Raw genomic sequence first — 14,909 nt, forward strand, 5'->3', positions numbered from 1 at the left:
AAATATATATGTAAATATTTAAATGTAACTAAATAAAATAAAATATGTATTTGTGTTAATTTTGCTTGGATGAATGGAGAAGCCATGCTATAAATTCACTTTGAGAAACGTAAAGTAGCAAAGGGGAGTAGTTTTGCATCACTTTAGAGATGAATATTTGGATACAGTTTTAATTTTTTAGTTTTGAGAGAAAATGGTTGGGAAGGAGAAGAGAGAAGCCCACTCACAGTGCTGGGAGTACTCACCATGCAGGCAGCCTGTACGGCTTCTGATACATTGCCTGCGTTAGGCTCGCACCAGAAGACATGGCACTCGAAACGCTGATTTCCCGTGTCCATGATGAAGGCAAAAGTATGGACGTCCTTGCCAACTCCCATGAAAGACAAGAATCGAACGCGGCACTCCACCAGAACTTCCTCTTCATTCTGGAAGAAAGGACTATCATGGAGTGTCTGTGATCTGCTTATTGTGAAGCGGACGCGCACGAACTACCACTTTCCCCAAAAGGCTTCTCAGCAGAACACAGCCAAAGAAAGCCGCCCCTCTGAGGAACACTCTGGAGCCAAAGGGGAATAAAAAGCCCGCTTTGCTTTGTCTTTTTAAGTGTAAATTTAAAAAAATTTAAAGTGTAAAAAAAAAATTAGCCTGATCAGTACATCCTTATTTTCACAAATTTGGGGGAAGGAGAGAGCCAAGGGTGGAAAAAAGTGGCAGCCACTGGATGGAAAGATCTTGATTATCTAGATTTCCTTTCCCCTCTCATTTTCAATGATGTAGAAAATCAACAAGCAAGAAGTTGCTGTTTTAGCCAACAACAGAGCTTCCCAGCAATCCCGAGCACAATCACAAGGACTGTTAAATAGAATTTAGAATGGAGGCTCCCTGAGAAGGGAGACACTTCATTCTCTGTTGGAGCATCTCTAGAAGGCTTCTGAGAGCAACATTGTAAGGGCTTGCCGATGGGTGACCGATTAATCCAACAGTCTGGACATTGCTGTCACACGGATCCCATTCATGGTCCCAGATTCATCCCATGTTTACATCAGCTCTGAGAAGCATCAATCCTCCTTTCTTGAGCACCGATGGTCTCTACCACTTTAACTGGTATGTAGTTTTTTTTGGATGCTGCATTATGGTACCTATTTCACCGTGTCAAATCAGTCTCGTTGCTCTAAAATAGGTTCAATGAGGGCAGAACTTGTGTGACTGACCTCTTGGGCAGCGCCCACTTCACCCGGTGCAGACAAGTTCAGTTATTCATTAAAGAATGACTAGAACCTCCAGGAAGGTTCGCCTTTCAAATTCCAAAGCCCAGCAACCATTTGAGAGCCAAAAGGCAAGGCGGCTACCATAATTAGTCAAAAGCCAATTTTCATGGAAACTTCAGAGCAGTTTGACAACTGGTAATTTCTCTTAAAAAAAAATCTTATCACTGAAATAAGTAAATCAGCCAAAACTTTAATAAGAAAAGGAAATCTCAAAGTTTTATTATTTATATATTTAAAAACCCCGTCCCTTCCGTCTTGAAATCAATACTATGTGTTGGCTCCAAGGCAGAAGGAGTGGTAAGGGTTAGGCAATGGGGGTCAAGTGACTTGCCCAGGGTCACACAGCTGGGAAGTGTCTGAGGCCAGATTTGAATCTAGGTACTCCCGTCTCTAGGCCTGGCTCTCCATCCACTGAACCACCCAGCTGCCCTCCTCAAAGCTTTAAACTGAGGTACATTTCAACTTATAATAGGCACACAAATAGCCAAACTAAAATATTATTCCAGTTTATATTTTTCTTTATTAAAGCAGATCTTGAAATAAGAATATGAACAATGGATTGCCTGGGAGCAGGGAAGAATGATAAAATCTGAAAGAAATGCTACTTTGTAAGGCAGAAGGATCTCCTGGGAGAGAAGGTGGTTGGGCAGGCATAGATGCCAGAATTTCAGGGACTCTAGAAACCCTTCCTGATTGTGACTAGGGGCTGTGCCCCAGAATGTGCCGGAGGTATATTAGGAATTATATTGAGTAAGAAACTAATTTTGATAAGTTACCCATTACCTGGTATCAAGGGTTATCTGATGAACAACAGCAATCACATACTGAATTTAATATTTCTAACAGGCATTAGTGTCATCACTGCTCCCCCCAAAGAGACTCAGGCACACCTTAACTGGTGTCCTTTCTAGGAAAAAAAAATTGTAAGCATAAAAGTACTCAAAAGCAGATAAAAAATGGCTCTGTCAAAAAACTCTGAAAGACTCAATAGCTTGGGTTAACATGATGGCCCACTGACCACTGAAGCTACTCGGAACAGAAAGGCGATTCATTCAAGATGAAGCACAAGACAATTTTTGACCTACACAGTCAATCCAAAATTGTTTTCCTTGACTATTGTAATAGATGATATTGGAGGGTATATTTGATGGATAATAGGTAACTAATAGATCAGGTAGTTATCTTCCTTTACCTACCCTCCTCCCTTTCTCCCTCTTCCAATCTCCCTTCCTCCCCTCTTCTTCCCTTCAGTTTCCTCTTCCCCCTTCTTCTTCAGCCTCCTTCTAAGTCACTCAAGGTGAGCTATGATGTTTCAGAGGAAATACTCTTTTCTTTATCTCAAGTAAGGGTTTATTGGGAAAAATAGAACAAGACAAAGGATAAGGTAAGAGGGGTGGGATTTCCCTATTATCTACAGTGAGTCTTAGGTTGGAGGATATTGAGAGAAATGGCAATTCAGTCACTACCATGAAACAGAGCTAGTGAGAGAGAGATATATGGACTATTGTCCTTCTTCTGCCTTCAAATCAGCCAGGCCACCTCCAACTCGATTATCCCAAGTCCCAGAGATAAAACCAGCTTCTTCCTTCAAAGTCACCACCATCAGCCCAAAGCCCTCAAAAACAGTCAGCAGTTGGCTTTTGCCTCCAACTGTTTCCCAGTCACATTCCACATGGAATTTTCCTTTGATTGACAGCTGATCAATCTCCAGCTTCTTGTCCTTTTGCATGCCTTATAATTTCTCTCCTCATTATGTAGATTTGTTACGAGGTTTCCCGCCCCTCTTTTCCATAAAGGGAGGAGCTGGGTAGGAGAGATGTTAAATAAATTCTTACTAATTAAAAACACAAAACATTGGCTTGTAGATCTGAAATATCAGTGACCTTTGAGAAGTCCTGGAGGATAGGAGAGATGCTAGCATAGGTGAATAGACACCAGCCAAATATTGACCCAGTTTTCAAAGAGGAGAATAAGGTAGATAATTCAAGGCTGAGAACCTACTTAACCAAAACCCATTTCGCTTAAAAAAAAAAAAACAAACCAAAAAACAAAAAAAAACAGAACCTTTTTTTTTTATTAGTATAGTCTAGTAGATAGAAGGGAAATACCATGACAACCTAATATCTGAACTTCAGCAAAGCAGACGACAGCCGTGCTATCCTTGGGAACAACATGGAGATAGATGGGATGACAGCACAGGAGGTGACTGACAGAGCAGGACCAACAAATGGTGATGAATGGATGGCAGAGAATCTAGGGAGGTCTCTACCATAGGCAGGAGATGCCATCTTTGGCTTGGAGTTCCTGTTCACCTTTTAATCAGTGAATTGAATCTGAATATGCCATGCTTTTGGCAGATGCCTCAAAGCCAGAAGGAACACCATTGGTCCAGGGACTGAGGGATGCTCTCCCCCCCACTCCCCCCAGCATTACATTGGGAGGAGGACATTAACAAGACAAAGCAGGTCTAGAGGCAGGCAGCTAGGATGAGCAAGCTGCAAAGCATGCCATAGGAGGGTTGTTGGAAAGAGCTGGGGCTTATTTAGCTTGGAGAAATGTGGGACACACCAGTGATCTCCAAGGATCTGGAAGGTCTTTATCTCCTCATCAAGGACCAATGGTGGGGGAGAGGGCAGTGAGGTGACTCAGTGGTCCAAGATTGAGGTCCGGGGACAGGAGGTTCTGGGCTCAAATCTGGCCTGAGACACTTCCTAATTGTGGAAGCCTGGCCAAGCCACTTAACCCTCTTCTGTCTTGGAACCAGTGCCTAGTATGAATTCTAAGACAGAAGGGAAGGGCTTTAAAAAAGGGCCAGAGGTAAGAAGTTACAAAGAATCAACTTTTGCTTTAATAGAAGGGAAAAAAAAAAACTTGCTCATAATTAGAGATATTCACAGTGTAAGATTAAAATTAATATCCCCAAACTCCAAGTATTATATTTTATAAGATTTATTAATGATCACTTGAAGTAGAGGAAAGTAAAAACTGTGAGTAAAGAGAAGATTATCCTGACCTTGGTCAGGGGAGAGGAGAATCGAGAGAGTCCTGATAGAGGAGAAAGTGGACTGCCTGAAACTTTCTGTACAAAAGTAATGTGGGGATGAAAGAGGAATTCTGGGAAATGTAGTTTTTAGGGTAACAAAATTCTAATGACACAACAGAACAGATTGGCTTAAAAGATCTCCATTGGTAGAGGTCTAGAAACAGAGCCTATAAAATTATGTGTGCTACTAGCAGGCGGGATACCATCCTTGGGGAAGGGTTGAACTCTAGTTCCATGACTTGGTCTATAAAAAGTAGTAAAAACAAACAAACAAACAAAAAAAAATGTATCCGGCCCATGAAAGAAGTTCTTAGTGTACAATCCAATCTCAAGGACACAAATAGGCAGAATATAGCACTTTGTATAGAAGTGGGTCTGGAAAACATGGTAAAGAAACATATAGAATTTAGCCGATTTTGGGCAAAAAACAAACCAACAGCCTAGAATGGCTTCTGTAGCACCTATCAGTGTTTGACTGCAGAAGCAGGCTCTCAGCTTTCTACCCCGGGCATCCATGATTCCATAATCATGAATTTAGGGTTGGTGGTTCTCTCCTCCATCATGGCAGACCTCAGCTGATTCACAGCTCATCTGGCGCCATTCTCGTCCATGAGCTCCCCCTGATCTACCCAGCATCCTGCCGGTCTTCTTCACTACGACACTTGGCCAACCGATCTGCTGTCTCTCACTCCCACCAAAGGACCAGGCCGCCTCCTCTTTCAATGAACACAAGTACTATGGAATCGTAAATACCGTTGTGCCTAGGCACGCGTGCTTCTTTACCTTTTCACTGATGACAGTCACGGTGGCATCAGCGACATTCATGGTGACTGGAAGCCAATCCTCTTTGTTCGACGAGGTCATAAGACTTTCTATGGCACTATTCAGGGTATCCATACCTGTGGAAGAAAACAGCGTAAAGGCACAGGCGACGAGGAAAAGCTCCATCATCGCCAATGGCCGTCTGTAGGGGATACCCTGGCACGGCCACCGACAGAAGACACCGGACTGAGCCAGAGGGGAGGGAAAGCTCAGGAAAGCTGTTTCTCAACCATTTTCTCAGAATATGGAGACAATAGCTGTTTCTTTGAAAGACGCAGCTCCCTCTTACCAGGCCTACACCACAGCTGCTTTCTACCATCTAGAGGCACACAAATTCCCTCCAAGATTCTGAACTAGGAAACGAGATAACTATTGTAATCCAAAGGAAAGGCAATTACTGTTATCTACCTTTCCCAAATTCATCTTGCTCCAAACAGACAAAGAAGTCTTGCAAGTCACAGCCTGGGCCTGACTAACAAGGGGACACTGGAAAAATAAGTATTGATAAGAGATTTTTCACCTTCATTTAACTTTATAGAGATCTGTTATTTCACACTGGTCAACTGTAGCAACACCTAGAGCATTTTATTATCTGCCTCTGTCTTATCTAAACACTATCTTATTAATACATTAGCACATTGTCCCGTAAAGCAGGGATCACATAATGAATCATTCCTTTTACATGGACGTGGAAGGACAAGAAAAAAAAATTTATTTTAAGTATAGGCAAAGAAAAGGCTCAGAAAACGTGCTTTGTGATTATTTTGTTTTAATTGTTTTTCTAATTATCAAGGATTTTTTCTCCCAATCTTATCTAATGCCACCAACACAGTCAAGTAAATCAGATTTCAATACCGGTCACCTCCAAAAATGTGTCTCTTATTCCACATATTAGTCTATCATCCATCACAAAGTAGGAAGAGTTCTTTATCAGTCCTCTAGAATCATAGTTGATTTAGTTAACTAGAATTGGGCTTTTTTTTTTTAATACCCATAGAATCAATACTATATATTGGTTTTAAGTCAGAGGAACAGGAAAGGCTAGCCTATGAGGGGTTAAGTGACTTGTCCAGGGGTCACTCATCTAGAAAGAATCTGAGGCCCTATTTAAACCCAAGACCTCCTGTCCCTAGGCCTGACTTAGCTGCCCTCTAAAGTTCTTATTTTTAAAGGGCTATTCCTTCTCTCTTAGAAAAAGTTTCAGAAATCATCTGGCCTAACAAAAATAATTTTTATAGAAAAATAAGAGTAGCAAGAACATCATTAGTCCCCTAGTTCAATCTGTCCCTTAACCAAGAATCTCATTTACAACATACCTGACAAAGCATCCAGGCTTTCCCTGAAGATCTCTAGGAAGGGGGAAATCACTACCAGACTAGGAAGTCTATTCCACTTTGGGGAAGCTCTGCTGGTGAGGAAGTTTTGCAACATCTAACAACTGCTCTCAGTTCTGCCCTCTGAGATGGCAGAGAACAGATGGGAGCTCACTTCAACTCAATGAAGATCACTATCTCTTCCCACCCAAGTCTTCTCTTTTCCAGTCTACACACCTGAGGATCTTTCATCGAGTCCTTCTTTGGTATTATGTCAAGACTCTCCTGACCACTCCGCTTTGGACCTCTTCCAACATTGTCTTTAAAACATAATATCCCAAACAAAACACAACATCCCAGAGGGGATGAGCCAGCCAGACAGCCCAGCTGCCTCTGTCCAAAAGCAGACCAAGAGGGGCAGCTCTCTTATGCTTTGTCCATTTCAGAAATGACCAGGTTTTCAGATAAACCCTCATCTGGCTAGTGAAGACTTTGTTGTTTTTATTCAGATGAATCAAAATAATAAGATGATGAAAGTAAAAAAAAAACAAACCAGAGGAAAAAGAGGTAAAAACCAAGAAAGGATGGTTTATGAGACTTGGCTAAGGGCAAGAGGACAAAGGGGATCAAATGGAATAAAAGAATTAGAAGAAAGAGAACAACAGAAGATAAAGGAATCCTCCCTAATGCCTGACAGCTATCCCATCCTCCTCCCCCTTCTATTTCCAACCAACACCTCCCTAGAACTCCCAAAAACATCTATAAGAGGAAGAGCCTAGAATGGTATTACATACCTACTGGTTTGTCTACAGGTAACATGCCCAAGTACTGCACATGGAACTTCTGTACCAGCTCGGTCTTTGGTGTTGGAAAATCTACTACATGGGAACAAAAAAGAATGGCTCTTTATTAGCACTTAGAGACCCACATTAAAATAAAAAAGATAAAAAACTCCTTTGTCAGATCATTGCCAAAAATACAGACGGCTTCCTCGCTACTTGTTATTCTAAGGGCAGAGATGGATGATAATTCTTCTGTAACTACTTCATCCCTCACATCTGCCTTTGGGGCACAGTGTAAGTCGTAGCCTTTTAAATTGGCCTTCCCCAATGGGGCAGCATTTAAAGACGGTAATTTTACTTGGCACTGTTAAAATTGCCATTATCTGCTAGCTTGCTGTCCTCAGGTTCTACGTGGGTCCAGAGGCTACTTAATCACGAAAAGCAGAATCTTAGATGGGAAATAAATAACGACAACCCACGCTTTCCCTTTTTATGCAGGAAGCCATCTCTGAACTAAAACATGATTCATAAAGCAAGAAAATCAACATTTTTCACTATGAGTCTGGCAAAAAAAAAAAATCATTCCTAGCCCAATCCCACCGACACAGAAAAACTCAAACCACGTACCCCCGAGGCACAGCGTTGAAATGCCTCTGAGTAGACATTCCATAAAGGTTTGTTGAGTTGAATTAAATTGAACATCATTTTTAGGGGAAAATGAAATACTATGAAGAAGCAGCAGGCTTTGTAGTTGCAGCCCGAGGCTAATGTTGGCATCCATAAAATCAAGCAGTTATTAACTAGTCTGTGCTGGGCACGGGGTCCTAAAAAGCCCTCACAGGAGCTAACATTTTAACAAAGGGCACAACCCACAAGCATATAGTTACAAACCAAAAACACATACAGCAAACACAAGGTAACTCTGCAGAGGGAGGCACGCGGAGCTGGAGGGACCAGGATGATCCCATAGAGAAAGGGGTGCTTGAGCCAAATTCTGAAGTTTTGGAATAGGGACACAAAAAAGAGGAGGTGATGGGCCTGGGGACCTGCTTGGAGGTTCCAGAAATGGGGGAGAAAGAGTTCTGTGCGAGGGACATAAAGGTCAGTTTGGCTGGACAATATAATGGGGGAATAAAGCCAGAAAGGTAAAATGGGTTTGGGCTGTAAAAAGCTTTAAATGCAAAACTGAGTCTAGACTTGATCTTAGAAATAATGGGGAGCTGCTGGAATTTACTGAGTAGGAAAATGCTTCAGGTCTCTTCTCTTTCTAATCCATCTTCCAACCAGGGATCCAGGATCCCTGGTTGGAAGATGGATTAGAAAGAGAAGGGACCTGAAGCAGCGAAACAATTAGGAGGCTGCTCCACCGGTCCAGGTGAGATGGGAGAATGTGCTGGAACTCCAGCAGCAATCGTGTAAATGGAGAGAAGATGGCACAGCGGAGAGACACCAAAGCAGAAATAACAACATTTGGCCACGGGCTGGAAATCGGGGGTAAGCGGGAATGAGAAATTGAGGCTGTCCCCAAGCTGGAAAGAACCTGGACCACAGGAAGCGTGGTGGTGCCTCCAGCAGAGACAGAGAGGTCCCAGAAGGGTAGGCTTGAGGGGACAGATAATGGGTTCCATTTTGGACACGTTGGGTTTGAGATGCCCGTGCAACATCCAATTGGAAATGTCACAGGAAAGGCTATTTTAGCGGCTCTAAGCAGCAAACATGGCTAGAAGAGATGCTCTTTCTCCTGGCTTAAGGAGAGGATTATTAATGAGAACGAGAACCCAGGCCTCCTGACCTACCTTGCAAAGGAACATCAAGATTCCCGTTAGTTCTTTCCTGTAATGAGCTGCAGGCAACAGCTTTGGCATTCTTCCGTTCAGCCATAATCTAAGAGACAAGAGAAAAAACATAGTATGGCTTCCATTACACACTTCATGTGCTTGCGTATCAGCTGGGTCATCCCATAAGTGGGTTCCATTTCATTTCATTTCCAATTTAATACGACTCTTCTCTATTGCTTATTTTTATATTCCAACTCTGCTATATATTTTGATGGAAATTTGTACTCATTGTCCCTGGGGACAGTGTGCAAATGAATATTTCCATGGATAATAGTCTCCTAATTCTTTCAAAGCGGCATCCCCCCAGCTTGCCTTCAACCCATCTCTAATAGGAGCAGTGTCCTCAACCAATGTATCTGCGTCATGGGTGGGTTGGTCAGCAACCTCAGGCTTGTGCCAGTGGGGGCCAAAAATAACCATCTTCATCAAAGTGACTGTTAAATTTCTGAGGGACTGAGAGTCGTCTGCATATCCAAAAGGTTTATGTTCACACAGATTAAGTCTGTCAGGCTACTCTATTCATGGATGATTTCCAAACAAAATACATTCTCTTTCTTGAGAGTTGATCAGCGTTTCTTCCTGTTTTATCTCGTCCTTATGAGTTCAAATGTAGCCTTAGACATTTACTAGCTGTGTGACCCTGGGCAAGTCACTTAACTCCCATCACTTTACCCGTACCATTCTTCTGCCTTGGGATCAGTATCGATCCCAAGGCAGAAGGTAAATTAAAAACAAACAAACAAACAAACAAAAAAATGTCATTATTAACCCTTCCATCCAGGTAGGGGACTCCAAACTCCAGGCCATAAGAGATTAAGGAGTGCATAGTGTTGTTTTTATGAAAATAATTTTAATGCCTGGACTTCATTTAATCAGTATTGATTCAGGTCATTGTGATTTAATGAGTATCAGTAGCAAATTAAGCAGAATAGAATTAACTATGATTTAGTTGTATGGGTTAAGGCTATAAGAATAAGAGTTATTATTAGGTTAGAATTGCCTGTTTTTATTTTTATATATTTATTATATATTAATTATTAATTAATATATATTATTTATATATATATAATTTTATAATATAATATAATTATTATTAGGTTAGAAAATGCCTGTACTAGTGGCATTTTTCATGTATCAATAATTATATTAATTGTATCTGATTATTAAGTGAGGCTTTTGCTGTATTAGTTAGGCCTATTAGAAGGCTTGATCTCAGCTTGTGTTGATGTAGTAGCGTTGCAGGTGTTCAATACTTAAAATAATGTTCCTATGCCTTGGAAAAACTCCGCACACCTCCGAGTCACTAAGTGCCCTTGGCTTGACAACCACAACTTCCTAACGACTCCCATCCCAGGGTTTTTTGAACCTTAGAAATGTTGCTGATCAAACCTCTGCTGAGATGGCCAGATGGTTGGCCAACGGCCCAAGAACTCGCTAATAAAGTGTCACGGCCTATGGAAGGCCCAAGAATGCGGCTGCAAAAGCAGTAACGATTGATGGACATTTCCCTTGGCCAAGTCTGGGAGCTCCTTCCTTTAACCAAACAGAGTTCTACTTGCCCTTCTTTACCAATCATGTGGCTTTCTCCCTTTTGAAACGGACAACCTGTACTGCCTCATTCTAGTTCTGCCCTCCCCTCGATGGTGAGAAAAGAAATTCTTGCTCAAAGAAGGGGCGCTTGACTGTGAGAAAGGTCTTCAATCTAATTTCTTAGGGACTACCGGTTTCCCTAATAAACTGAAACTGCTGGGGAGGGGTCTACCTCATTTTTTTTTGCTGAGAATTGGAATTTTGGGATCACATTTAAAAAAACCAGAACATTCTGTCACTTTTACTGAAGGACAGGCTTTGTGTGATGTGTTGGGCTTCAAACTCCTGTCACATGCCTGAAAAGTTAGCCACTGGCCATTAGCAATGAAAGAGAGATTCTCTTCCCAGTTCTTTGCAGAGCCTGGGAGAAACTCCAAGCCAGGATGCATCTGGTGCTTCCTTGCAAAGTGCCATATTTATTTATTAAGATCAAATAGAGTGGAGCAGCAGAGAACTTGGTTATTCTGATTTGTTTTCTAACCTTAAGTTTCTTGTCCCTTCCCGTTGCTGCTGTTGCTTTGGGTGCCTGAAGCTGTTTAGTTTGAATGGTCAGAGCACTAATAATAAGGCCATGGTCACCGTTCCAGGGCCTTCTCTCCAGCCAAGCATTCTGGAAATAACTGCTATTGTTCAAAAAAGGGGCACAAAATGAGAGTGGCCTCAGTGCTGATGGCCGCCTTTATGCAACCCTGCAGAACACCTTGAATAACAGGACCCACTTGGGGGACTGTTGTCGCTTAGAAGCAATGACCAAGAGGCCAAAAGATGCCAAACAATCTATGGATCAAAGTTATCTTCCCTGTCTACACCTAAAATGCCAATCTAGACTTGGCTTAAGCAAATGGTAACTAGCCTTGGAGATCATCCAATCAAAGACAGGGGAGACTTGGTGTGAAATGAATTCATGTAAAAAAGCCCCAAGGAGTGGTGCTGGCCATTAGCAGGATGTAGATAGAATGCAGTTGGGTCAGTGAAGCATCCTTCCTGGGTCCTGCTCTGTGAGGAGCAGGAGGAATGTACGCTCTCTCTGGGTACCATGTTTTAGGAGGGATATTGCCAGGCTGGCACATATCAAGGAAAAGGTGATCAGAGACGGGGGATTTGAAACTGGCTCCCATTTGGGTGGGATGAAGGAATGAGGCAGGTTGAATCTGGAGGGGAAAAGATTTGAAGGAAACATGCCACCTCTTCTCAAATATCAGAAGGGCTAGCTCTGATGCTCCACAGCAATGGGTTCAAGGTAGATTTCAGTTCAATTGCTATAAAGGGGAGCATCCTAATTTGAGCACCCTGTCAGTGCTCTGGGCTATCTAACAGGCCTGGGAACTCTTTGTCCCTGGAAGTTCTCAAAGGGAAGGGCACAATGGCAGTTAGGGAGGCAGGAAAAGGCATTATGGTGCTTAGGGGATGGAGGGAGATGCGGTGGGCAGGCTGAAGCCTCTTGGGATCTGTCTGCCTCTCCAGGGATGGACCAGACTATGATGTACCTGATGGACCTCCTCTGGCCACTTTCTCTCCTTATGCCCTTTCATTTGCACCTCAGTTGCCTGGCCTGATCATTGAAGGAACATGTCTACGTGCTCTATTCCCCAAGCAGATAGCAAGCTCCTCAAGGGCAGGAAGAACTTGCCATTTCCCCCATCTAAAGGATACGCGATGCTTCATATACAGCCTGCACAGGGGAAATGCTTCTGGGGTGGGCAAGGTGGTGTAAAAATGGAGATTTGGACCCTAGACTTCAATCCCCAGAAGTCCTTGGCACTTCCCAGAATGCCCTATAATCTCACCTGAGATCCCCACCTGGACCGAGAACAAAATGGGTATTTAAACTGACTGTACTGCGGACTTGGGCTCTCTGCTTCTGCTTCTAAGCACACGCGTCTCAAGATGTAGAGTAAGTGGCTGTAAATGGGTTATTCAGCCCTAGACACGTGCTTTTCTTATTTCCTTGATTTCTAATAATCTTTAATAAACCTCTAAAATAGGATACTTTTAGTAGAGAAACTAATTTAACTGTTACAGCGGTGAGCTGAGGGTGACAAACGTACCTTAGAACAGATTTCGTGGAGACTTGTGGCAATGGCCTTTGCTGGTGTGTCACATCGAAAAACGTGACATTTCAAAATTCTCGTGTCTTTATCTCTTGCCACATAAGCAAAATCTCTGTGCAAACAAAATTTATCAATACATTAGAATGTCATTCCTTAGCAAAGTGAACTTTAAGAGTTAATGGAGCAAGCGCCCAGCACGTCGGAGTCATTAGTGAACAGATGGATATGTCTTAGTTAGAAAAAGCATTTTTGAACTGGTTCCTTGAAGCAGAAGGACAGTCTAAGGAATCATGTTATGAGCAGATTTAGGAATCAAATGATGGCACTTCCCGCGTGTCAAAGCCAACGAGCTTAGAACCACTAACAACTGGGAATGAAGGTGGAAATTTAAAATGATTCTTTACTTAGCGTAGGCACAGATAGGATCGTTAAATGGAAGAAACAGACTTGAGCATGATTTGGCCTGTGTGATGAGACAGACAAGCTGGTATAGACGAAACGAAACAACAGCCATCGGGGCATCCCAGGGAGAAAAGAGAGGCACGATTGCTCTAGGATGCTGACCGAAGTCACCGCCTAGAGGGACACAAAGCACACAGCAGAGGCAGGAATTCTCCCGAAGGGCTTCTGTCTTACAAACATTCCTCTTGCTGAAAGATCTCCCAGCAAAGGAGGCTGCCTCAAGCAGTGTGTGCTGGGCACAGATACCCCGGCGAGCACGAGACAGATGCTTGGTTTTAGCACGTGCCCTACTGATTACAGCAGTGCCAACCAGGCTCCTTCTGTGGGGGAACACAATGATGCCATTTAATTTCCGCTAGAGTTTCCAGACTAGCAGTTAAAAGATCAAACTTTTCTACTCTCTTTCTAGGAAGCTAAAAGCACAGAGATATTCACTTGTTAACCTCGGGTACCGAATGCCTGGAAAACATTAGAGGCACAATCACAAGAAGACTTAATTCTATTAAAAGAAAATTAACTGGTGGACTTTTTGTGATCCAGCATTAAGAATGACCCAATGATAATAGCCATAATACCAAAAAGGGCCATCTTCAGGGTTATGAGGTTTCCTGCTGCTGCTGTAAAGTGAGTGATGATGGGCTCTTGCTGTCCAAGAGGGAGCCACACAGAAGCCTCAGGGGTAAAATGGAAATATATAGAAAAGCTGATGATTTATGTGGGTTTATTTTGTATCCTGCAACTTTGCTAAAGTTGTTGATTATTTCCACTAGCTTTTTGGTTGAATCTCTAGGATTCTTTAAGTAGACCATCATGTCATCTGCAAAGAGTGATAACTTGGTCTCCTCCTTGCCTATTTTGATGCCTTCAATTTCTTTTTCTTCTCTAATTGCTACTGCTAGTGTTTCTAGTACAATGTCAAATAATAGAGGTGATAATGGGCATCCTTGTTTCACTCCTGATCTTGTTGGGAATGCATCTAGTTTATCCCCATTGCAGATGATGTTAGCTGATGGTTTTAGATAAATACTGTTTATTATTTTTAGGAATGACCCTTCTATTCCTTTGCTTTCTAGTGTTTTCAATAAGAATGGGTGTTATATTTTATCAATGGCTTTTTCTGCATCTATTGAGATAATCATGCGCTTTTTGTTGGTTTGCTTGTTGATATAGTCAATTATGTGGATGGTTTTCCTAATATTGAACCATCCTTACATTCCTGGTATAAATCTCAGGGGTAAAATGGAGCACGTGGCTCAGGACAGAAGCACGCTTGGGACACCGCTTGGGCCTGATTAAGGGGTTGAGGAGGGGGCCCTCTGGAACCTGTCAATAAGCAAGAGAGCAATTTCCGCCATTTTCCCAAGGTTTTCATTGGGACTAGGTCAACTTCCTTTAAATGTGAACCTCACACAGTTGTTCCTGTTCCACTATGGTACAACTGATTCCAAAGAGAATCCCAAGTTTCTCTGTAAGCTGCTTTAAAATCCTTTTCTTTGTTCTTATTTTCCCACACCAGGTTCCATGATTATTTTGCCTCCCTGAAGGTAAGCCTTTCCAATAGTCTCCTTTATAAGGATGATGCATGAGAATAGCAGCAGCATGCGTGTACACGGTACTCAGAATGTGCCATCGCTTCCCAAATATTCTCTCATTTATCCCTCACAACCACTCTGGGGAGAAGGCTATAGAGTCGAAGGACCTGAGTTAGAGAGGTTAAACATGCAGCTTTTACTTAGAAAT

General features: G+C 42.4%; 1 protein-coding gene across 13 annotated transcripts in view; it reads right to left on the bottom strand.

The window, feature by feature from the left end:
* APBB2 (amyloid beta precursor protein binding family B member 2) overlaps positions 1–14,909 on the bottom strand; it is a 416,082-nt gene that overhangs the window by 7,287 nt on the left and 393,886 nt on the right. For all 13 annotated transcript variants that reach the window (XM_007496529.3, XM_007496524.3, XM_007496528.3 and 10 more), the window contains 5 exons: positions 12,705–12,819; positions 9,025–9,112; positions 7,241–7,324; positions 5,095–5,210; positions 246–425 (listed from right to left, as the gene is read on the bottom strand). In XM_007496529.3, the coding sequence (XP_007496591.1) occupies positions 246–425; positions 5,095–5,210; positions 7,241–7,324; positions 9,025–9,112; positions 12,705–12,819 (583 nt within the window). The remainder of the gene's footprint in view (positions 1–245; positions 426–5,094; positions 5,211–7,240; positions 7,325–9,024; positions 9,113–12,704; positions 12,820–14,909) is intronic.

The sequence above is a fragment of the Monodelphis domestica genome, chromosome 6, assembly GCF_027887165.1.
Source record: "Monodelphis domestica isolate mMonDom1 chromosome 6, mMonDom1.pri, whole genome shotgun sequence".
Taxonomy (NCBI): Eukaryota; Metazoa; Chordata; class Mammalia; order Didelphimorphia; family Didelphidae; genus Monodelphis; species Monodelphis domestica.